The 22,784-nt window shown below is 41.4% G+C and overlaps 1 protein-coding gene across 1 annotated transcript; it reads left to right on the top strand.

Annotated features, from left to right (window-relative positions):
• Positions 1 to 18,412: 18,412 nt before the first annotated feature.
• On the top strand, positions 18,413 to 21,807 carry LOC111647795 (uncharacterized). The gene is made up of 2 exons (XM_023397466.2): positions 18,413 to 18,632; positions 19,845 to 21,807. Exons 1-2 carry the CDS (start codon positions 18,470 to 18,472, stop codon positions 20,726 to 20,728), a joined length of 1,047 nt encoding a protein of 348 aa, XP_023253234.1. The 5' UTR covers positions 18,413 to 18,469; the 3' UTR covers positions 20,729 to 21,807.
• The last annotated feature ends 977 nt before the right edge of the window (positions 21,808 to 22,784 follow it).

The following is a 22,784-nucleotide window of genomic DNA, read 5'->3' as shown; positions in this document are numbered from 1 at the left end:
CGCTGGCCTCGCTGTGCTTAAAGAGACAGGCTCCAATTTACCAATTCATTTGCATTCAATAAAATGAAATAAAAGTACCGTTTGTTTTTAAATGCCGGTATAGTACCGTTTTCAAAACTCTAGTATCGCGGTACTATACTGGTACCGGTATACCGTGCAACCCTATGCTGCATACTCTTTCATCTCAGTCTTTATCTTTGTTGTTCATTTCTATGCCTTTTTGTATTTTTATTCTCATCATATGTTGAAAATATTTCCATCAAATGTTCTTGGTTGGTTTCAAAACATAAAAACATTTCAACGTCGAAATCACTTTAGTTATGTAGTTGAACATATATTCTATTAAGTCTGTGTCATTTCAAAATGGGGTTGATTAAGAGAACAAGTGAATTCAAAACAACTATGGGCTAAATTATTTTGGGCCATCAGACTCTAGTGGCCATTAGAGGAACTGCAGGTTTTGGTACTTCAGTGTTGGCTTCATGTTTCAGCCTCAAGGGTTGCAGTTTAGTTAAAAACAGTCTGGTTTCCAAATATAGGCCTAAAGAAGGATATTAGACATACAAAACACTTTGGAAACAACAACACTATATTATTGTCTGAATAAACTTCAAACCTCTTTACACTTTAAACTGCAAACGCTTCTTGCTTTGGTTATACAGCTACAAGAAATGTTAAAGTTTCATAAAGACTCCAATATTTTTTCCCTTAAATCAACATGGGAAACTTAAAGGTATCATTTACTGAGGGACAGTGGAGAAGAATTCTCTGTTCTGGTCACCAGCATCATCTTCATGGCACACTTCCCTTGGTAACCTGGCGGCATTAGAACAATTCTCATATAGGCTGCTTGATGAGGTGGAGGAGTATAATTTGAATGGGAGCAGTGTCAGTCTTATATATCGGGAGTTTAAAGGCGTTTCCAGCTCATCAAACTAACGGTAAACTATTATATAAAGTGCACTTGATTGTAACATCAGTGGACAAGCAATGCTGTAAGCTTTTAAGCACTCTATGCATCACAGTCATGCTGGCCCTTATCTTTTTTTCTTTTCAGTGTGTTATCCTCTCTTTATTTTTTGGTAGGGTGTGGTCATCATTGTATTCATACTTTCCTTTTTATGTTATTTTAATGTCCCATGTCCCAAGTTTTGTTTATTGTGAAAACTAGTAATCATAAAAGAAAATATTCTAAATGAAGCATACTGTAGCGTCCACCAGGACGTGTCGGAGGGACGAGTGCAGCGTTAACCAGTTTAACGGTTTATTACTGAACAGGATGGGTTACTGTCGGCCATAACCACGCCAAAACCACAAACTCACCGGCATTAACTGTGCTACAGCTCAACATGTGTTCTCCTTTTCTGTAGCTCTCACACTCACTTGCACGTGCACGCTCACGTACCTCATGCACTCGCACCCCGCCCCTACCTGTTCTACACCCACAGACCTGGCATTTTCACAGAACATCTGAACATGTACAACATTATACAGGAACATTACTGCAGGGTCGCTATATTGCCACCCCCTTACTAAGTCCCTCGCCCTGAAGGGTCGCATAAAAAGCCTCTGAGATGGCCCGGGGCTATTCTCTGTCTCTGAGGCTGCCTTGGAGTGAACACCAGCGACTGCCTCTGTATGGGGCCAGCCTGTCCCTATGAAGGGCCACTCGTCTCCCTCTAGGTGGCAGCTGGACCCTGTATACCACCTCTCCCAGCTTCTCCAATACTTCACAAGGGCCCACCCAGTGACAGTCCAACTTAGGGCACCGTCCCTTCTTCCTTCTTGGACTATACACCCATACCAGGTCCCCGGCCTTGAAGTCCCCCCCTCTAGCCCTCATGTCATAGTTTCTCTCTGTCTCATGCCCGCCTTCTGAAGCTGGTTGCGGGCAAAGGCATGTACTGACTCCATTCGATCCTGGAGCCTCCTGGCGTATTCCGGTCCCGGTGGAACCGCCAGTGTGTCTGGGGGTCTGCAGAAAAGGCAATTTTTGCCGGCGTCCGCAGCTCGCCCCAACATAAGCAGGACCGGTGTGCATGAGGTGGAATCCTGCACAGCTGACCTGTAGGCCCATAGGACGAGAAGGAGGTGCATGTCCCAATCACACTGATGTTCCGCACTGAGGATAGCAAGTTGTTTCGCTAGAGTCCTGTTGAACTGTTCGACCAGTCTGTCACTCTGTGGGTGCAGAGGAGTAGTCCGCGTCTTCTGCATGCCCAGCCGGTCACACATAGCAGCGAATACACTTGACTAAAAGTTTCTTCCTTGGTCACTGAGGATGACCTCGGCCGCTCCAAATCTGGCAAACATGCCCTCCACCAGAGCATCTGCAATGGTCACTGCCTCCTGGTCTGGTATGGCGTACACCTCCGGCCATTTTGTAAAATAGTCCATGGCGGCCAGAACGTAACGGTTCCCCTTCTCTGTGCGCAGGAATGGGCCCATTCTGTCCACCGCCACCTTCTCCATCAGGGTCCCCACCGCTAGCTGCTGAAGCTGGGCGCGCGACTGATCAGTGGGGCCTTTGTGCGCTGTACAGAGGTCACAGCGGCGGCAGAAGTCCTCAACGTCCCTCCTGCACTGACCCCAGTAAAAGCTCTGGCGGAGTCGATGCAAGGTTTTGGAGACCCCGAAGTGTCCTGCCCCCATAGTTCCATGAGAGGTCTTTAGCACCGATTCCCTCAGTGCCCTGGGGACCACCACCTGCCACCTCTCCTCTCCTGTAGCTGGCTCTTTCCAGGCTCTCTGAAGCACTCCATCCTTCACCCGGAGAGCCTCAAACTTTGCAACGAGTCCTTTGGTGGCAGGCGAGCACCCCGCGACCTCATTCCACAATGGTTTTTGTCCTGACTCCACCCACCCCAGCACGGGTTGTAGATCAGCATCCTGTTCCTGCTGCGCTCTCCATTCGGGTGAGTCAACGACCTGTGCTTCTCTGCAGACCGGCCCGACTTCGTTATGCATGTGGTCTCGCTCTTCTTCTGCACGGAGCTCTTTCTCCTGATCCAATCTCTTTTCACAGTACCGGCAGCCGCTGGGAGCACAAGGGTGCCGGGACATGGCGTCGGCGTTAGTATGGCGAGCCCCAGCCTTGTGCTCCACTGTGAAGATGTACGGTGCCAGTTCTTCCAGCCAGCGTGCAATCTGCCCCTCAGGCTCCTTGAAGGACATTAACCACTGGAGGGCTGAGTGGTCAGTCCGCACCGTGAAGGGCAGGCCGCACAGGTAGTACTTGAAGTGGCTGATTGCTCTCACAATTGTAAGCAGCTCTCTGCGTGTCACACAATAGCGCTGTTCAGCCTTGTTGAAGGTCTTGCTGAAGTACGCCACCACCTTCTCCCCCTCCGGTCCCACCTGGCTCAACACCGCCCCCATCCCCACATCACTGGCGTCTGTATCCAGGACGAACGGCAGGTTGAGGTTTTGGGGGGGTGAGGATGGGAGACTCTGTCAAGGTCCTCTTCAAAGAGCTGAAGGCCAGCTCACACTCGGGAGTCCAGGCAAAATCACAGTCTTTCTGCTGCAGGCAGAACAGGGGTGTGGCTATGCAAGAGAAGCCCCGCACGAACCGCCTGTAGTAGGACGCCAGTCCGATGAAGCTCTTCAGCTCTCGCAGATTGGTGAGGGCTGGCCAGTCCTTAACTGCCCAGCTCTGAACGTAGCACACCAGGCTGGCTGCACTGTCCAAACCGTGGCTTCAGAGCCCCAACCAAAGCCCCATAGTCAGCTCTTTTGGCCGGGCTGAGCAGTAGCAAACATGATAATGCTTCTTCTACCAGCTGGGGCGCCTTGATGTCCTCAGACCAGCCCATAGCCTGTGCCAACAGTTCAAATTGAGCATGGAAGGCTTCCCAGTCTGTTTTGCTGTTATATTTCGGTGTTTTCATTTGGAGCTGGTTACACCGTGCACATCCGGCACTGCGTCCCTACCGGCTGAAGTTCCCGCGCTGGCGCATCGCTCGGCGAGTCGAAGCTGGCGGTAGCAGCTAGCACTCTGGCTGCCTGTTTCAGGCGAGTTAAATGTTCTGGAGCATGGTCAAACTCACGCCATACACTGTCCATCACCTCTTCCTTGACTTTCGGACGAGCTCCGGGCCGGTCCCGCTGTGCAGCCATCCCGTGTACAGGCGATGAAGCAGAGTTAGCAGAGTCAGGGTTAGCCGGGAAAACTCCGTAGTTTAACTTCTGACACCAAATGTAGCGTCCACCAGGACGTGTCGGAAGGACGAGTGAAGCGTTATTACTGAACAGGATGGGTTACTGTCGGCCGTAACCACGCCAAACCACAAACTCACTGGCATTAACTGTGCTACAGCTCAACATGTGTTCTCCTTTTCTGTAGCTCTCACACTCACCTGCACGCGCACGCTCATGTACCTCATGCACTCGCACCCCGCCCCTACCTGTTCTACACCCACAGACCTGGCATTTTCACAGAACATCTGAACATGTACAACATTATACAGGAACATTACTGCAGGGTCGCTACAATACATTTCAATAGAAGTAGGATTGTTTGGGTGGACAGTTTTAAGTGTCTATGTGAAGGGGGGGGATGAGTATGTGTGCTCTGTGGTTGAATAAAAATATATTAAAAGTAACAATGTAATTTAAAACCAGGCGAGAGCAGTTGCTAAAACCAAGAAGCAGGCAGAAACTGAAGGAGCATCTATACTGATATTTATTCAGCAAATAAGATCGGGAGTAAAATCACAGGATAAAGTCAATAAAAAGGGTAAAACTAAAGGCTAATGAAATGAGCTAAAATAGGGGCTAGCTAAAACTAAGGGGATGAAAGTCGAATAAATCAGTTCGAGAGTCTTATCTGTGGGGGGAAGGGGGCCGCAGAACAAATGCCGGATGCTGGCAGGAGCAGCTCCGGCTGTCTGTAGAGAAGCATGGATCCCTGCTGTAATCACTCAGCTTGTCCGTCCACTGGCAGCTACCGGCGTCGCACCCCTCCGGCTACGGCTGCTCCTCCTCACTGCTTCCGCGGCTATGGGGAGGTAAGGCGGCAGTCACTGCACTTTTAAACACACGCACGCAGCCAGGAACCGCTACTCACACGGCAGGGCAGAGTCACACTCTGCCCGTTTTCACCATCAGGCCCTCGTCTTATCACTCGTCAGGTTGCCATGGCTTCTGTCGGTGGCGATTACTGGCGTCGCGTGTCGGTCTGCTGCAGTTGTTCTCTTCTTCTTCCCCTGTTCCTGCTTCCTCGCTCTCCTTCCTGCCAGTTCCGCTGTCCTTTTGAGTCCGCCCATCACACCTCACAGGTGTGGTTAATTAACAGTGGAGGGGAAGTCACCACCGAATAAAGGGTTTCAACAATAAAAGCACAGCAACACAGCTCACAATAGAAACATGCAACATGCAATAAAATTGATAATGCGTGCAAACACTCCACACTAAAATCATAAATACGCTTACTAAAACATGCCGTACACTAAGGCCATAAAAAAAAAAAAAAACAGTCACAATTTACCCGTGTGACATCTAGAACAGTTTTTTTTTCCGCTGGCCCCGTCCTCAGCAGCTCATCACTCAGCTTCTGTACCAATGCTGCTGCTGCTTCTCTTTTGAATCTACTGCAGGTCACACACTGACTACACGACTCTACGTCTAATAACCTCATAAATCACTTTAAGTCATTTATTTCTGGGCATGGGTTTGCATGAGTTGGAAGTTACGACCTTAAGACCAGCCTTTTATTGGAAACATGGCTTAGGACCTTAGTATGTCCAAAAACCCGTACTGAAGCCCTGTGTTTGAGAAGGTAGAAAACAAATGCAGTAGTTTATGTTTAGACACAAATGTCGGATTCTTTCTCTTGGTTTTCCACAAAACAACAACAACAACAACAATGTAGTAATGTCTCCGAGCATCGAACACTACAGTTTACATTCAGCTGCTTTGTCTGAGGAAGCTGCACAAACAGCATCATCTAGTATTCAGTGTCATCATCAGTCTGCAGGCGTTCTGTTGTGATCATTTCATTTTCTGGCCCATCTTTAATGTTGGCTCTTTAATCTGTTGTACTTATTAAATATATTACATTTCTGGACCATCTGAACGAGTTCCTCTCCGTAAATTCATCACCCTCATGCACTGAAATGAGTCTGTTTCTAAAAGACCATTTCATTAACTTCATCCATTTAGTTCAAAATTGAAAATCTAATTGGGAAATCGCTGTGATATCTGTGAGTATGCATATGTGTGTGTACATATGCATGTGTGTGTGTGTGAGAGCGTGTGTGTATGTCCAGTGAATAAAAGAAAGCTTTTAATTGCATTGTTCTTTGATCAATGCATGTTTATTAGTGGGTGAAAGTCACATTAACCTTTCCATCGGCCCTGACATTTCCTCTCCTCCTAAATGGAGAATTAAAGACCATTGGAAAGTCATTAGTGAAATTTACGGCTCCTGTTGGCTGGTCAGCCATTAGAGAGGCTGCAGGACCACAGAGCGCTCTTCACAATCTTCTGCCAAGTCACTTTTACTGTTTAAGGGAGAAGTGTGTGTAAAGACAAAAAGCTTTTCCCCCCCAAAAGAACATTTATTTGTCAGGTAACAATCACACGACACTATCTACTGCCTCAGCTCCCCTCAGCCCTGTCTCCAGCTCCTCTTCATCCATCCCATGTTTCCTCCCCAGACCTGCCATTCTCCCTCTGCCCACAAGATGCCCCCAGACTGTGTCCATATACACCTGCTCACCTATTTTACATTTTCCCAATCACCTGGACTTCCTTCCCCACTCATACACCTGATCCCAGTTCCCTCATTACCCAAGTCAGTATTTACTTTGGCATTTGTCACAAGTTCAATTGTTTCTGTGTTTCCCTAAGAGTCTGCAACCTACGTTCCTAGGCTAGAGTCAACCACTAACCACTTCTCCTCGACCTAGATGGAAAACGTCATGAGGTCAAGGAATGATGTGAAGGAGAATTCATAAGGACCTAGGAAAAGAATCTGACTGTACTTACGCTAGGATCTTTTTTTATCCAACTTTATTTGTAACACATGGACGATAAATCTTCCTTTACTAACCACAGAAACAAAACAAACAGGACTGAAGTGCTGAAATAAGATAATATGAAATAAGATATCAAATACAGAAAGTTGAGCCATTAATAATAAGTGAGCAAGGATCAGAATAAATTATATTCAGACATACTGTAAGTAGGTTATATCAAGTTTTGAATGTTTTATACATTTGTTAAGTATAAAAATGTATTTTCTTTAGTGCAGTGAGCAGTTTTGAAACATAATTTATATATATAGACTGTTATGATGATGATGATAAAGATGATGCTTGTTCTTCATGACTCATAGATGGATTTAAAGAGAATGAATCTATATTCATGGATTTGGGCTTCAGTCAATCAGACAAGGATTTCTATCAGTTCTGTTTCCTATGCTAAAGGAGATAAGATAGGAAGCACTGCAGCTCCTTTCCTCATCATTTAGAGAAGTGGAGAAGCTCTGATCATGATGCTGCTCAGAGATTGCAGCTCACTTCACTCGGTTTGAACCTTCCTACTGTTCAACCACAGCCCTAGTGTCTGCATGGCTGCATCCTGTGTCTGTTCCTGTCAGTGTGTATCTCACTTCCCTATTGATCCACCTATTTATTCATATTAAAGGAAGCTTCACCGCATCAACCTGTCATTATTGTGTCTGCATTTGGGTCCCAAACAAACAGTGACAACATGAGGAAGAATTATACTTTAACTTGGCAGAATCACACTGCAGCTTCTGCTTCCAGCTTCTGTCTCACTAGCTGGGTTTACATCACAGTTTTAAGCAAAACAGAAGCATTTTTTGTTTTGTTTTGTTTTGTTTTTTAAACGAAACACAGTAGCGAATGTTCTGTGTTTCCATCGAGTGATGTTATGTGTATAAATCTGGGTTTTCTCCTCTCATGATATCATTCCTATCAAACATGACAACAGATTTCCAGATCTGCCTCTCTGTTTGAACTGACTGGGGCCTGATACGACAGGAGACACAACCTGAATATGAAAAAGTCTTTCCATTTCAAGTACGTGAAATATTGCTTTGTTGAATCATCTGAAAAACCACCTTATGTGAGCCTACACATTATCTTAATGCAGTTTTTTTTCGAAATTCAACTGTTTCCATTACTCATTTTTAAATGAGCAATTTCTAATTGTGCATTAAGCGGGTTGATGGAAACACATCTACCACTGGCGAGCGCCTAAAAAGAAGAAGTTTGAAGGTCCCAAACAGCAGAGCAGTAGGAGGCTCCGCAGGCAAGTTTTTGGACAATTTGGAAAAACGTGGTGGAGTTCTTGTGTGCCTCCATGTTGGTGTGTGTTGTTTGAACCTGCAGTGCAGAACCTTTGTCTCCTCCCTCTGGCAGTGAGAGTAATTACACAAACTGTGGAATACAGAGAAGGTTCCACAGCTCCAGGATAACAATTCTCCAAATATTTTACAAACATATACAGTATATATCTTATAATTGTTATTAATATACTATATCATACTGTACATAATGGTTTCCATAATATTACAACACCATTATCATATTATTTTGTACTATTTCATATTCTATTCATATTTTTGATGAAAGATATATTACTGTTACATTGACAGGATGTCATAAATAATAATAATATCTATCTATATATATATATATCTATACACACACACACACACACACACACACACACACACACACACACTACATACTCATACACACATCATATTCTGTTATTACCCAACATACATCTCTGTAACTGTTTGTTGGTGTTGTCACCTGCATGCCTCGTGTGTCTCCTTCATGTCATTCTTGTTTTTGTTACATCATCTCATCCAAAAGTAACACAAAAATAAAACCATATCATCAGTTAGATACAAGTTGTCCACTTTCTAATGCCCTGCAAATATAGCTAAAATATTCCCTCTATATCATATAGTGTTCATCACTAATTTACCATTGTTTTAATTACTTTAAAGAGTACAATGAGATGAAAGCAGAAAAGCTGAAAGTGACAACTTTGAAATTGTGTGTGTGCTTTAACGGGAGACTGTATATTGCAATGTATAGTTATATACAAGGGAAGAGCAAAACTGATGCACACATAAATGAATAATGTTATTGACTTACTGTAACTGATCTGTGTCAAACTGAATGTGTATGACTCATGATGTTCTCTACGGGAGAGTTCACAGTATAAAACAGTTATTTGTGTCTGAACTTCTTTGTGTGTAGTTTTATATATAAAACATTCAGCTTTTGGGTCTCATCATTCAAGAGACCAGATGTTTCTTTGCTCCACTGGACAAAGGAACTCATACTCCACAGTTCCTCACCGTTCACACCTGGGGACGACCCTTCCCCCCACGGACCCCACTGGCCAGCCAGTGTGGGTCAGCGTGTGACATGTGACCCCCAAGGGTGTCACCAAACAAAACCAGTCCTCTGGCCCTCTTCTCTCTCTCTTCCCTTCTTGGCTTGCTCTAGAGAGCAGCTCCAGCTCTCTCCTCTCGGTTCATCAAAGGGCAACAAGGCCCCAGCCCAGGTCAGCTCTGCTACCTGAGAAACCAGCTCTCTCTCGCCGGCCTGCTCACAGCAGCCTGCAAACACTCTTCTCCTCATCAGCAGCGACCTGCTTCGGATTAACTGAGAGTGAACCAAATCGTCTTCAGAATCAGTAGCTACGACACAAGGCCAGCTGATTTTCCAAGCAACAGGAGTCGTAGCAGAGTTAGCATGGAACAGCTAACTCTGTGAGGAGAACAAAGGAGATAACAGCAAAGCAACACAGCCAGACAGGACTTTACTCCACCAGGAAGCCTCACAAATCACTGGACTTTACACCAACACTGGAAAGGACCTCTTTGTTTGTTCCAAGGACTGGGTAACGTTAACTGACTGGGCCTAACCTCTCCCAGCACAGCATAGCACAGCCAAGCAGCAGAAGTCTTAACTTTGTTAATGTACTTGTTGATTGATGTCTTGTTGTTGTAATGTTTGCTTAGGTTGTGGTCAGTCATACAGTTAATCGGGTACTCGTATATTCACACACATACCTGCAGTATGTCTCAGTTCTAGAACCTGCATGAAGCTAACCTCCTCCTTCTAACCTGGTACCTTTAGATTACATGAGCTAGGCTAACAAAGAAACTCACACCTTCCCTCCCACACACACCAGGTGGTCTCAGTGGCCATTTTGAGTAGTTCCTTTGTTTACCGCCATCTTGTGTAGTCTTCTTTGTTCAGGTCATGTGGTCACAGTGACCACTTTGAATCAGCCATCTTGCCTTTGTCTGTGTCCCCACAGACACGCACACATAGACAACCGAAATCCAACATATATGGTGTCCAGCCCATGAGGTAGAGCTCAGACCCAACACAGCGTAGCCAGAATCACCTTTAGCAGCACAGGCGTTAAACAGCTGCGTGTGCACTCCCTCTGAACTACTGCTCTGGGAAACTGGGAAAATGCTCTAAGAGCAATGGTTATCAGGAAACAGCTCTGTCCTTCACCTGAAGCTCTCTGTTGTGCACAACACAGACAAACCCTCCAGAGCAGATGTAAACGTACTAAACTCATGTCTGACCCTTCACATTACTTTCTCTTTATCCTTGAAAAAATGACAATGAAGATGGTGGTGTTGGCCCACTGAACATCTGATGTGGAGTTCACATTCAAACACAGGAGCCTGAAGCCGTTCCAGTCACAATTCAAGATGCTTAGGTTAATGGATGGATGGATGATTTTTTTTCTGTACATGAGATATTAAAGTACATAAAGACAAAATAAGTGCAATTAAAAAGTAAATCAAGCTGACATTACTTCAACTTATGCAGCCACTATCTCTTTCTTCACCGTCAGGGTATTAACAATAACATGTTAACCAAATAACTGCTATAATATTAACCAAATAAAATAACATAAGTCCACTCATCAACTCTCAGTAGTTCTTGGTTCTCTTTGTTCTCAGTGATTTGGAGGGAAAGGGCATTGCAGATTGAAGGGTGGAGTTATATAACTTCCTGGGTGTGGTAAATAGGATGACAGGTGATTTCAGGTGAGGCAGGGTATCAAACCTGTGATTGAACAATCCTCGTTTTCACACACACATTCACACATTTCCCTGTTTACACACAGAGACAGAGTGAAGGCAACAGATCCTTAGAGAAGAAGACGTAGAGGAAGTAGAAACAGATGTTTACAGCAGCTCACTCTCACTGACCTCTCATCCTATTTCCCTTCTCTCTGGGAGAATAGAATTAGGGCCATAAGTCGTATTTACAATCACACAAAGCAGTGACATGGTCTGTGTGTCTGCCATCACAGTGTGTCACCTATAACCTGAGTGATTGATATCTCTTTTTGTAATCAGACTTAAAATGGATCCAAAATAGGCAAAGAAGAGTGAAATCTACTCAATGTGAGTAAAATTTTATTTCTATTTTTTAAAATTAAACAAAAAAAAAATTAGATTAAGAAAAAAATAAGCAAACCACATTTTTCTATTATATTTCAATTTAGATGTTTCATTTGAAAGGAGAACATGACAGTTAAGAAACATCAATGCTTGCTTTGAAAACTTTGTGCAAGTTAATTTCAAAATTTTTTTAGGTTTGCAACCTAGCTCCTACAACATTTTGCAGTTTAGTGAATGAGTGGCTTGTGGGATACTCAGAAAGAGGTACACATATTTTAACAATGACAAAGGACAATCAAAAAGGGGTTTGTTACAGCATATTCTACAATAAATTTTATTGTGAAGAAAGATTTCTGAATATAATCTAATCTACATGACTTAACAATATAACAAATGACAATCAGATATATTTTATTTATTTGCTTTACAGTCATAAGTGTTCTTACAGCTTGTGCTCTATTAAAAAAACAAATTAAAATAAAAGGGGTTCTTTACTATTGTCATACTTTTGAAACTAAACGAGAGTCAGTGCAGAATCCTGACATTGACAAAAGTCTGTGACTTTGCGATGATAATTGTAAATGAAAAAATTCACCCAAAAGTCATATGAAATACATAAATAAATAAATGATAAAATAAAATCCATATACTGTTAATTAGCTCCAATAAAATAATAAATTCAACATTTTGGTCAAACAGACCTTCAGACTTTAATGACTCTTCCTCTCTGCTTTGGCAGCAGGAACATGCTGACGTTTTAACTTTTTACATGTGTAACATGTTCATGATGGCTTATTCAAATTCTTGTTTCTATTCTTGTTGTTCTAAATCTAGGTTACACTGTATAAATTTCACCTTACTGAATTTGTGTGTTTTTGATCTCATATCATGTTTGGTAATTGACTCATGTTGATTGTGATTCATATGAACTCAGAGCTGGAGAGCTGACGACACTGAGCCGGATGATGATCAGCTGATAGTGAAGTCAGGTAGAACCCAAAGAGAGCGACACTGAGGGGAACTTGATTTGTGATACAGTAGCTCTTGAATGTGATGACTGTAAAGTCATTTCCAGCTGCTGCTGTCACAGGGTAGCGTTCAGCACATCTCACAGTGAACAGGGTCCTCTGGTGGTGAAGAGAAAAATCAAGAGATTTCTTTTTAATGGTTATATTCTCATTGTTCCGTAAGGTTTTGTGCGCAGAAAAATTGTGAATGAAGCATAACTTCCAGGCAAGAAGACATTGCTGATGAAAATTAGATAATGACACAGGAAGTTTGTTAGGTGAGTAATTACATGTAAGAACAAAAGAGAGACCACCAAAACAAAGAACAAAAGAGACACCGATTTGCCAGACATCTTTTTAGCCAATTAGTTTTAAAGGTATTCACAATATCAATGAAATCTAATACTTCAAGACCTCCATCCGCTCCACTGTTGGAAAGTACTGCCTTTTTAAGTTTATGAGGTTTATTTTTTCAAATGAAGTCAAGGAATAACTTGTGAAATTCTTTTCTTGTAGGGTCATTAACAAAAAGAGAAAGGGAAAGATAAACAAAGTGAGAGAGGCCCTCAGCTTTAGACAAAAGAACCCTGCCATATAATGTTAGATCTCTTGTTTTCTTAATCCTTCCATTAAAGTTCAGTTGCTGTCTAGCTATAGAGTATTTTTATGTGAATGCCCAAATAATTAACTGTGTTCTCCACAGGAATATTTTCAATTAACACATCTTCACAATTTTGCATGGGCAACAACTCACATTTTGATACATGAAGCTTCAAGCCTGAAGCTTGTGAAAACTTTCCACAAGATCAAAAGCCTTCATCAACTGATCTTTATCTTTTAAGAAAATAGTCGTGTCAACAGCAAGTTGTGAAATTTTTATTTCCCTATCAAATATAGAAATTCCTTTAAAAAAAAAATCTGGCTCATTCATAATATTTAAGGATAATATTTCAGCATCTAAAATAAATATAAAGGGTGAAAAGGGGCAGCCCTGTCTGACACTGCATTTTGTATCACATCTATGGGAGGAGTTGAAATTGATGATCACAGAGCTATTGATACCTTTATAAAACATATCAATTATACTTAGAAAAGAGTTACCAAAATCCAACAATTTAAGGCATTCTATAAGAAAACTTATGTTCAATGGATATCGAAGGCTTTATAAATATCTAAGAAAAGAATGAAAGTTTCAGAATGTACTGAGTCGGTATAGTCCAATAATCTAATACAAGTCTTATATTATTAATAATATTCTGGCCTTAATAATAATATAATAATAAAACTAGATTGTGTTTCAGCAACGATTTGATCAACAACGAGTCTTGTCTTTAGTCTATTTGCATAAGCCATGGCCAAAACTTTGTAATCAATAGTTAATTATCTATGTATAAAGTATCTTTATCCAATTTTGGAATAAGTGAAATGACACCTTGTCTCATTGTTGTAGTCATCTCTCCCTGACTGATACATTCTAAGGGTTTTGAATAAGGTCGCAAAAATGAAACGTAAAATTCAACTGAAAGACCATCAATACCTGACGATTTTCCTTTTTTCACTGGAAAAAGAGCTGCTCTTATTTCATTTAGTGTCAGATCTGAATCACAGTGTCTTAAGGTCCTCGTCTATAGTAGGGATATGTCTTTTAATTTTACTGATAAAATTATTTGATTTTTCATTCAGTTATTGAATTCAGATGTATATAACTTACCATAAAATAGGAGACAAAGTTAAAGTACTCTTTTTGCTTGCAACACAATTTCCAATATACGTTAATATTTCACCAACCAACCATTTTACACTTCCATTGAAGTCATTGTCCTTAAGGAGAGCATTATTAAATTTCCAGTAGCCTCTTAGTTTTGGAGTATCCTGTAGGCCACATAATTTAAGAATAATTCATTTATGATCTGACAAAGGAGCAAATGAATGACAGGCACCTTTAACAAGGTGAATAGCACATCAGACATCAGACATCAGAAAAAGATCAATCCTGGATTTAGAGAATGAATTTTAAAAAAATTATATAAAATTCCGAATATTTATAGAAGAGCTCATTTAGTTTTAAGGTTATCTGGGAATAAAGGAGCTTGTTGGAGGAGTGTGAGTTATAGCCATAAATATTACACACTATAAAAATTCAATTATCCTGTTTAAGTGTGATAGCAATCCAACTGCCATCATTTGACGGAATTATCTCTAGGATTTCCCCATTAATTCTAAGCCGGAAAACCGCGACTCCTGCAAAGTGGTTGGAACCATGACTACATTGGATGCCATTTCCTCACTGTCTCACATGAATGAGTTTCCTGTAGTAATATTAAACCGGCTTCACTTCTTTTACAGAATAAAAAAAGTTTATCTCCTCTTACTTGCATCACAAATACCCCTGACATTAAATGAAATTACAGTTAAGGATTTTAACTAAAAATCCATCAAAGAAATTATAAAAATTAAACAGAAATCAACAAATTAGAAAATTTGAAGCCCTCAATTAAACAGCTAACAAGAACTTTAGGATGTGTTTTAGTCTCCTTTGAAGAGGGAGTGATGAACAACCATTCGAATGTTGAACATATGTTGTGACTCAAGAATACAGCTGTATTATTTAAGATAATGAAGTATAATGAAGTACAAGCAGCCCTTACCGTAACAATTATATTCAACTGATAACTGAAGTAAAGTTATTATAAACTTTAATTTTATAATTAATATATAATAATATAACATTTTTATTTTTATAAACTATTGTACATTTGTAAATAACTAAATTAATAAAAAAAATATATATATATATAAATATATATTATCTAAATAGGTAGCTATACTAGATTTGGGCCATTCATTTTGAGCAAAAGGGTAAACTGCTGCACCAAATTATAGAACCAGGACAAGATAACTTAAGGCAGTGTTACCAGGTGTTGCTTGGTGAGGATGATGACCTGTTCAGTAGCCAACCATATTCCACACACACAGACCACTGACAAGAGTTGAGGCAATATATTCAGTATATTATTTTACCTCACAGTTGGAGGTCTTGGTGGGACGTGTTCAGCAGATTGTTAAACTCTGAAAATCTCAATTCATCAGAGCCCACAAGAATTAATTCATGCCCACGTGATCGATCTTCTTCCCATCTATCAGAGCAAAGGGTAATGAAGGTAATGAAGCCTTTTTCCCTTCCTTTTTTTGCTTTGTCCACAAGAGGCCAGAGTTTCTCTCCTGCAACCCCGTCCTCAGGAGACAAAGCCTCGGCAAGCGTCAGATTATTATCCTTGAATCCTTTTGCACACTTCCAAACAGCGTCGCGTATACGGTGAAGTGCAAACAAGATGATAGTAGACCGGTAGGATCCATCCTTTCTTTTTTGGCGAGGACAATTGGCTATGTCGCCACCCTCCTCCAGATATTCATTATGACCGGGAGCAACTTAATCACTTCTTTTCTCACATCCTCATTGGCCTCCTCCTTCAGTCCATGTAGTTTCAGTGCCCATCTCCAACTCTAGTGCTTACATTCCACAATCCATGTTCTCAGGAGCTGATTCTCTTTTTTCAACTCTTAATCTCCGACTGTGTGTGTTTCAGGATGTAGTCACACAGTAATAATCCACAACAAGAAGTTCCACAATAGATGACAGTTTCTCAATTTGTTTGGAAGTTGTTTCTGTTGTCATTCCAATGGCAGAAATTCAGCGGAATGTCTCGTCATATTTGTTTGAAAGTTCCTTAATTGCTGCAAAGATCTCCAAGTTGCCACTGCCACTAATACCTTCACCGTTACCGTCACATTCAACTTAGTGACAGGTTTCACAGGCGGGTTAACTGGTGGTGGCACATTTTCATCTCCATTTGTTCTGTTGCTGTTACATTCAGGTGCTCCTTGGGAGTTTAAGTGTTACTCACGTTGGCCTCCATTTCTTGTTTTCCTTTTCCTCTGTTGGTGTCCCTTGGCATGTAAGCTAGCTTGTTCAAACTGGTTCCAACTTTTCACCGCCTCGTTAGCCACCACGAAATATCCTCACCATGAGTCTGATGACTGTGCCTGGTACTAATTACAAATAAACTTCGTCACTTATATGTTCATTAATATTATTGATTCAAATATTGATGTCAATATCAAATACAGAAGCCATCAACTGCTTTGGCATTGTACAGAAACATGTGACTGTTGCAATGAAGTGGGACAGCCGTATCAACAGCATAGAGGCTGTGCGGTACCAGGCCTCTCACATAAGGGAGGCGTTGTTGGAGGTCAGGGACAAAGTGACAGATCCTCTGACCAAGGTCAAAGCCCAAATTTTTGGCAGAAGAGGTTGGGTCGTACCGCTTCCTCATTTGCACAGTGGTATGGTAGGACACTCTAAACCAAGTGAACCATGTTAGCAAGCTCCTGCAGTCTGCCGCAATGCAGCTTGATGTGGCAGTTGACCTCCTCACAAAGGCACAAAAATCACTGAGAAGTTACAGAGAGACTGGCTTTGCTTCAGCTCAGGCCTCTGCTAAAGACGTGTGAGGAAATGAATGTGGAGGCTGTGCTGAAAGAGAAGAGACTAAGAAGCACAAAAAAACACTTTGCCTATGAAGCCCCAGAGGTTACTATTGCAGATGCCATGGAGAAACTTGACACTGCATTCTTTAATGTGGTTGTTGACACAGCCATTGAATCTTTAAAGGATAGGTTTGAAACACTGGGTGAAGTGAGAGCCAGATTTGGAGTGCTGCTCAATTTCAAAAAACTGGATGCTGTGGAATTATTCAACCAGTGTGACAACCTCTGCAGCACATTAAGCACCGGAGATGAAGGTGACATTGATGGAAAGGAGCTGGCTGTGGAAATACGCAACTTGCTGAGCTTGCCATCTGATGACATGACTGCACTACAGCTTCTCTCTTTCATCCACAAAAAACATTTGAAGGAGCTGTATCATAACCTGTGGATTGCCCTCCAAAACACTCTTCCTGTGACTGTGGCCTCAGCAGAGAGGAGCTTCTCAAAGCTGAAGCTCATCAACACCTACCTAAGGTTATCCGTGGGACAGGATCGCCTCACTGGTTTTGCCATAATCAGCATCAATCATGAGATTTGCAAGCAGCTCTCATATGATGACATAATTGATGACTTTGCTTCTACAAAAGCCAAGAAGCAGAGGTTTTGAGGGGCTTAGGGTAGATCAGGTTAAAACATAAGACTGTGATGATACAGATAATGATCACGTTGTGATCATGTTATATAGTTCTATATGGTTCCTTTAAAACTACAACAAAATTATTCTTTTTATTATTGGTTTGTTTTCATTGTTGCACTTTAAAATATATGCTGGTTTATTGTGTTTTCATTCTAGGTGATATGTTGATTTCTGTTCATCTTGTGCAATGGCCTAAAAAAACAGCAAGAGATCCAAAATGGTCCTGAAGGGCTTGTGTTACATGTGAAAGGTTCCTTACTACCTTAACAGTAGTATTTTTCTTACTAGTTTTTAGTTTTTTATTGTTGGGCTTGGCCCAATTTAATTTTTTATTTATTTATTTATTATAGTTTTGGGTTGGTGGTGTGAGAAATTTTATATTAAGTTATGTTAAATGTTTAAGAACCTTCTTTTTACAATTTAAAATAAACATTTTTGAGGAACACTGCATCAGTTTCATTTATTGACATATAGAGGATCCCCATTGTTTACCTTGTATTATCATTTTCTATCAGTTCTTGCTTGGGCTGAACAACTTAAGATTTTTGTTTTCACAACTCCAGCCTGTTTTCCTCTTGAAATGTAATAGATTGTTGCATCTTTGTGGATCACCTAAAAGGGTTAGGAATCTATCCATTGTAGTTTGACAAAATAAGGGCCCCCAAAAAGCCAGAAACGGCCCTGTCTGTGTGTATGTGTGTCTGTGTGTGTGTGTGTGTGTGTGTGTGTGTGTGTGTGTGTGTGTGTGTGTGAGGGAGGGGCTCCGGGCTTGTCAGCGGGAGGAGCGGCAGCAGGAGGAAGAGGCAGCCACATACTGACTGCTCACTGACCGGTTACTGTGTGAAAATGTCCACGATTGAAACGCTGAGAGCTTTCGTTAACCAGAGACTGACCGCTGCTGTAGAAGACATCTTCAGGCTGCTGGAAACAACCATATCAACCTACGAAGAAGAGATCGATCGGCAGCGAAGACTGCTGGAGGATGTTGACAAGCCCGACACCCACACAGGTCCGTGAAGGCCCCTCGTTAAAGAGAACTGACCGGTTTGATCAAAGTCTTTAATGCTGCTTTACAAGGTCGAAGCTGGACAATAACAAACTGAACAGCAGAGACAGAGTCAGGCTGTTAGCCTCCACAGCTGTTTTACATCAATCCACAGCAAAGACGGAAGTTGACTGATTTCAACCTTCATAATAAAAGCGTGGAGCAAATAATGCAAATAATGTTTCAACATGCAAAAAACTACTGAATTATATGGAAGCCGAGAAAGGCCAGACTTGCAAATATTTTTCTATCCCGTTATCTCAAGATAACAAAGTTAGTTAATCCGAGATAACAAGATATCAGGAGAAAACGATTTGTTGTTATTCCAGGTTAATGAAATAATTATCCTCTTATCTATAACAAAGCTTGTTTTCTCATTATAATTACTCTGTTAGTCAGATATCAAGTGTGCCAAGCCAGTTTGCAGATGGAAAGTTGTAGTGCCCTAAAGTGAAAATGTCAGGATGACACATTGATCAACACCTCAGGGAATTTTTCAATCAAGGGCAGAAATCACACTGTGTCTTTTCATACAAGATCATCTTCAGATCAGTCCTCGTCAGTTAACGAGTTACTAAGGATTGTTGCTAAGAAGGAGTGATACTGCGACTTGGTGTATGAAGTTGAGTCTTTCTCCTGATAAGCTCGGGAAGTGGCCAGCCCAGTGGAATCCACTGGTTAAACCCTGATTAGCTTATTTCAGATATATCTACGGTGGCCCTGGGAGCTCAATGCACTGCATCATCAGAAAATACATGTAAACAGATCAAACACAAACAACTACAGAGAATATCTTCAATTTGACAACACATGAGCTGCAAATACTCACAACACAACAGAAGTGTTTCCAGGGGACACTAAACAGTGATGAACCTGCTGGGACGCACTTGTTGTTCAATGCTTTTAACTTCAAAAGTCACAATTGGGTATTGAACAACTAGTGATGAAGATGTTTTCTGAATTTGCAGCATGTGTGTGTGTACTTGTGTGTGTACTTGTGTGTATTTACAGCTCATGTGCTATCAAATTGACAAGCTCATTTAGGAACCATTAGAGAGCCTAGGTTGAATTTTCAATACAACATTTTCACAGTAAAGCATCCTGGGACATAAGAATGTACAATGTGTTTGTCAACTATCAAATACATTATATTAATAGCTTTTTTCTGTATTTCAGTTTTACCTCCAGGTGTCCAAAAACTGATTGTCAGAAAACAAGACCAGCAGGAGTGGAGGACCAGACTTGACCAGGAGGACCAAGAAGCCCCGCATATTAAAGAGGAACAGGAAGAACAGTGTGTCAGTAAGGATGTAGAACAGCTTAAAGAACTGAAGGAGTCTGATACTACTGAATTCCCATTCACCACTGTGCCTGTGAAGAGTGAAGACGATGAAGACACAGCTCAGTCCTTGCAGCTTCATCAAAGACAAACTGAGGAGAACAGAGAGGTAGGGCCTCCAGCCAGCAGCCCAGCTCAACAGATGGAAGCACAGACTGACAGCCATCATCAGCTGCTGTCTTTATACTGTTGTGAATCAGAGACTGAGGACAGTAATGACGACTGGAAGGAGACAGGACAACAAGAAAAAAATGACAGCACTGCCAATCATAATAAATCTCATAGCCGGGAAAGGCCATTTAGTTGCACAGTTTGTGACAAAAGATTTGGTTGCAAAGGAAATCTCCACGCCCACATGAGAAGCCATACAGGAGAGAAGCCGTTCACCTGCACTGTCTGTAACAAAAGCTTCAGTGCAAAGGTCAATCTCAAGACTCACATGAGAAGTCATACAGGGGAGAAACCATTCAGCTGCTCAGTCTGCAACAAAAGTTTTAGTCAAAAGAAGACATTAGTCATACACTTAAGAAGTCATACAGGGGAGAGACCATTCAGTTGTTCATTCTGTGGAAAACGTTTTAGTGAAAAGGGAACTTTGAAGAGACACATTAGAGTTCACACAGGAGAGAAACCGTACAGCTGCAGTGTTTGTGATCGGAACTTTAGTTTGCTATCACATGTTAAAAGCCATAAATGCTCAGGTGGAAGCAATAACAAGTGAAGCTGTATAGGCTGTTTTTTTCAAACTGAGGCCCTGTTCAGACCTGGTATTAACATCCATCTCAAGTGATCCAATCACAAGCGGTCAGCGGTCAGTTCAGGTGTGAACGCACCCAAGACGCATTGAGGACGCATTTGAGATCTGATCACTCAGACCACATTCAGAGGAGGTCTGGACCACATGTGTCCATATTCTTTTAGCAGTGTGAACGTGAATGTGTCCTGGACCACTCTGAAGGAACAACTACTCTACTGTCACAGTCTGATTAGTCCCAACACAGTTTATACTGAAACCAAATAATATTTTAAATTTATTTCAAATGAGTAAAACCTGATTTCACTGTAGAGCTGTGAGCATTGATTCACTCCACCCCTTCTTACCCCACTCTCTCTCTCTCTCTCTCTTTCTCACTCACTCACACACACACACACACACACACACACACACAGTCCTGTCTGTTGGATTGGCTAAAAACAGCAACTCATACCTTTTGCATATAAAGCGGGAAGTGAGATCTGATCACAAGTCATCACTGCAGACACTACTGACCACTTGTGATCGGATCACTGAAGACACATGTTAATGCAGGTCTGTACAGGTTTAGCTGAGTTAAGCTGTGGTCAGAACACTACACTGGTGTGTTGCATCCACTCCCAGTGAGACTATGGATGGACACGATAAGTCTTGGGGTTTGAAGATGCACATTGGTTTAGAATACGATAAGATAAGATTTTACAACTCTAGGGTGTTATCATGGGGCAAACCTTTTATGCTCCATCTCCATCAGCTAAACGTAGAATTATAGCATTCATTTTATACATTTATCAGGAACAGGTACTTGACACGGTGCATCACTGAATGATGTTACATTGCAACAGGGGGATGAATAAAGTTTTTATCTATCTTCAAGATGATGGGGGAGCATGTTCTCTTTGGGATGAACCAATGTATTTTCACCACCGCATGTGCTGAATTAGCAGTATTTATGTGGGGTTTCTGTCATGAAGCAAACAATAGAGAATAGAAAATGTAATGAAGTAGAAAATCTGTCAAATAACATGTAATACAAATATGCCACAGGAATGTAAAGTCATTTATAAAACAAAGTTATAAGTAAGAACAAAGTAAGCAGACATCATTCAATATGAATTGGCAACATACTCCTTTCACAGCAATTCTAGACTGTACAGATGAAGGCCAGGTTATGCTAAAATGGATTAGGTTGTGTGATGTGTTCACTGACCACATCTGACGGCAAAGTATTTACAAAGGTTGAGAATGACCACTCTCATGTGGGTTGAAAAGGCTGCTGTCACAGACGTGAGGTGTGATAATCATTCAAATGGGGATAACATCACACACTCACACATACTTTTTCCCTGTACTAGATGCTTGTACATACATATATATGGGTGAAACCTAATGTTAGAATTTTACATTACAGTGCTGTTTGGTGTGTCAAAGAGAATATTCCATTCAGAGTTGTTAGGGAAAATGGGAAGAATATATAGTGGTAGAAATATGGACAAATGAAGGACAGTTTGCCATCATATATTATAACCATGTAGAAAGCTAGATATGGATTCATGGACAGACTAGGGACCATATTTTTGGTGTGGGGATTGTCATTCACATAGCAGCTTATAGGCAGGGAAAAAGACAGATACAAATAAGGAGATAATACAACTATTGGATGATGTGTCGTAATGATGGGAGGTACATATGGGTACAGCCTTTTTATATACAGTCTATGGTAACAGTCTAGCACTAGATTTGACACTGGTATCAAGCGAGGTGGGCAGGTGTAGTCAGAACAACACAAAACATTTATTCCAATGAATACAGATGGACCAAAGGAGAAATAGAAACACTGGATTCGCTTTTGTTGTCCCAGAACAGTTGGGATGTTAGCTATTGAAATGACAATGCAGTGGATAGTACAAAGTAAACTAAAAAAGGTCATATTATATCAGTTACTGATATCACTCCGCTCCATGTAATCCCAAAACAGACAAAATTTCCTCCATGAAAAGTAACCGGTTAGTGTGTTGTGTGT

Source organism: Seriola lalandi, unplaced genomic scaffold, assembly GCF_002814215.2.
Source record: "Seriola lalandi dorsalis isolate HSWRI2012SDOR001 ecotype SW California unplaced genomic scaffold, Sedor1 jcf7180002055008, whole genome shotgun sequence".
NCBI classification, from domain to species: domain Eukaryota; kingdom Metazoa; phylum Chordata; class Actinopteri; order Carangiformes; family Carangidae; genus Seriola; species Seriola lalandi.
This window is presented reverse-complemented; position numbering and strand designations above follow the sequence as displayed.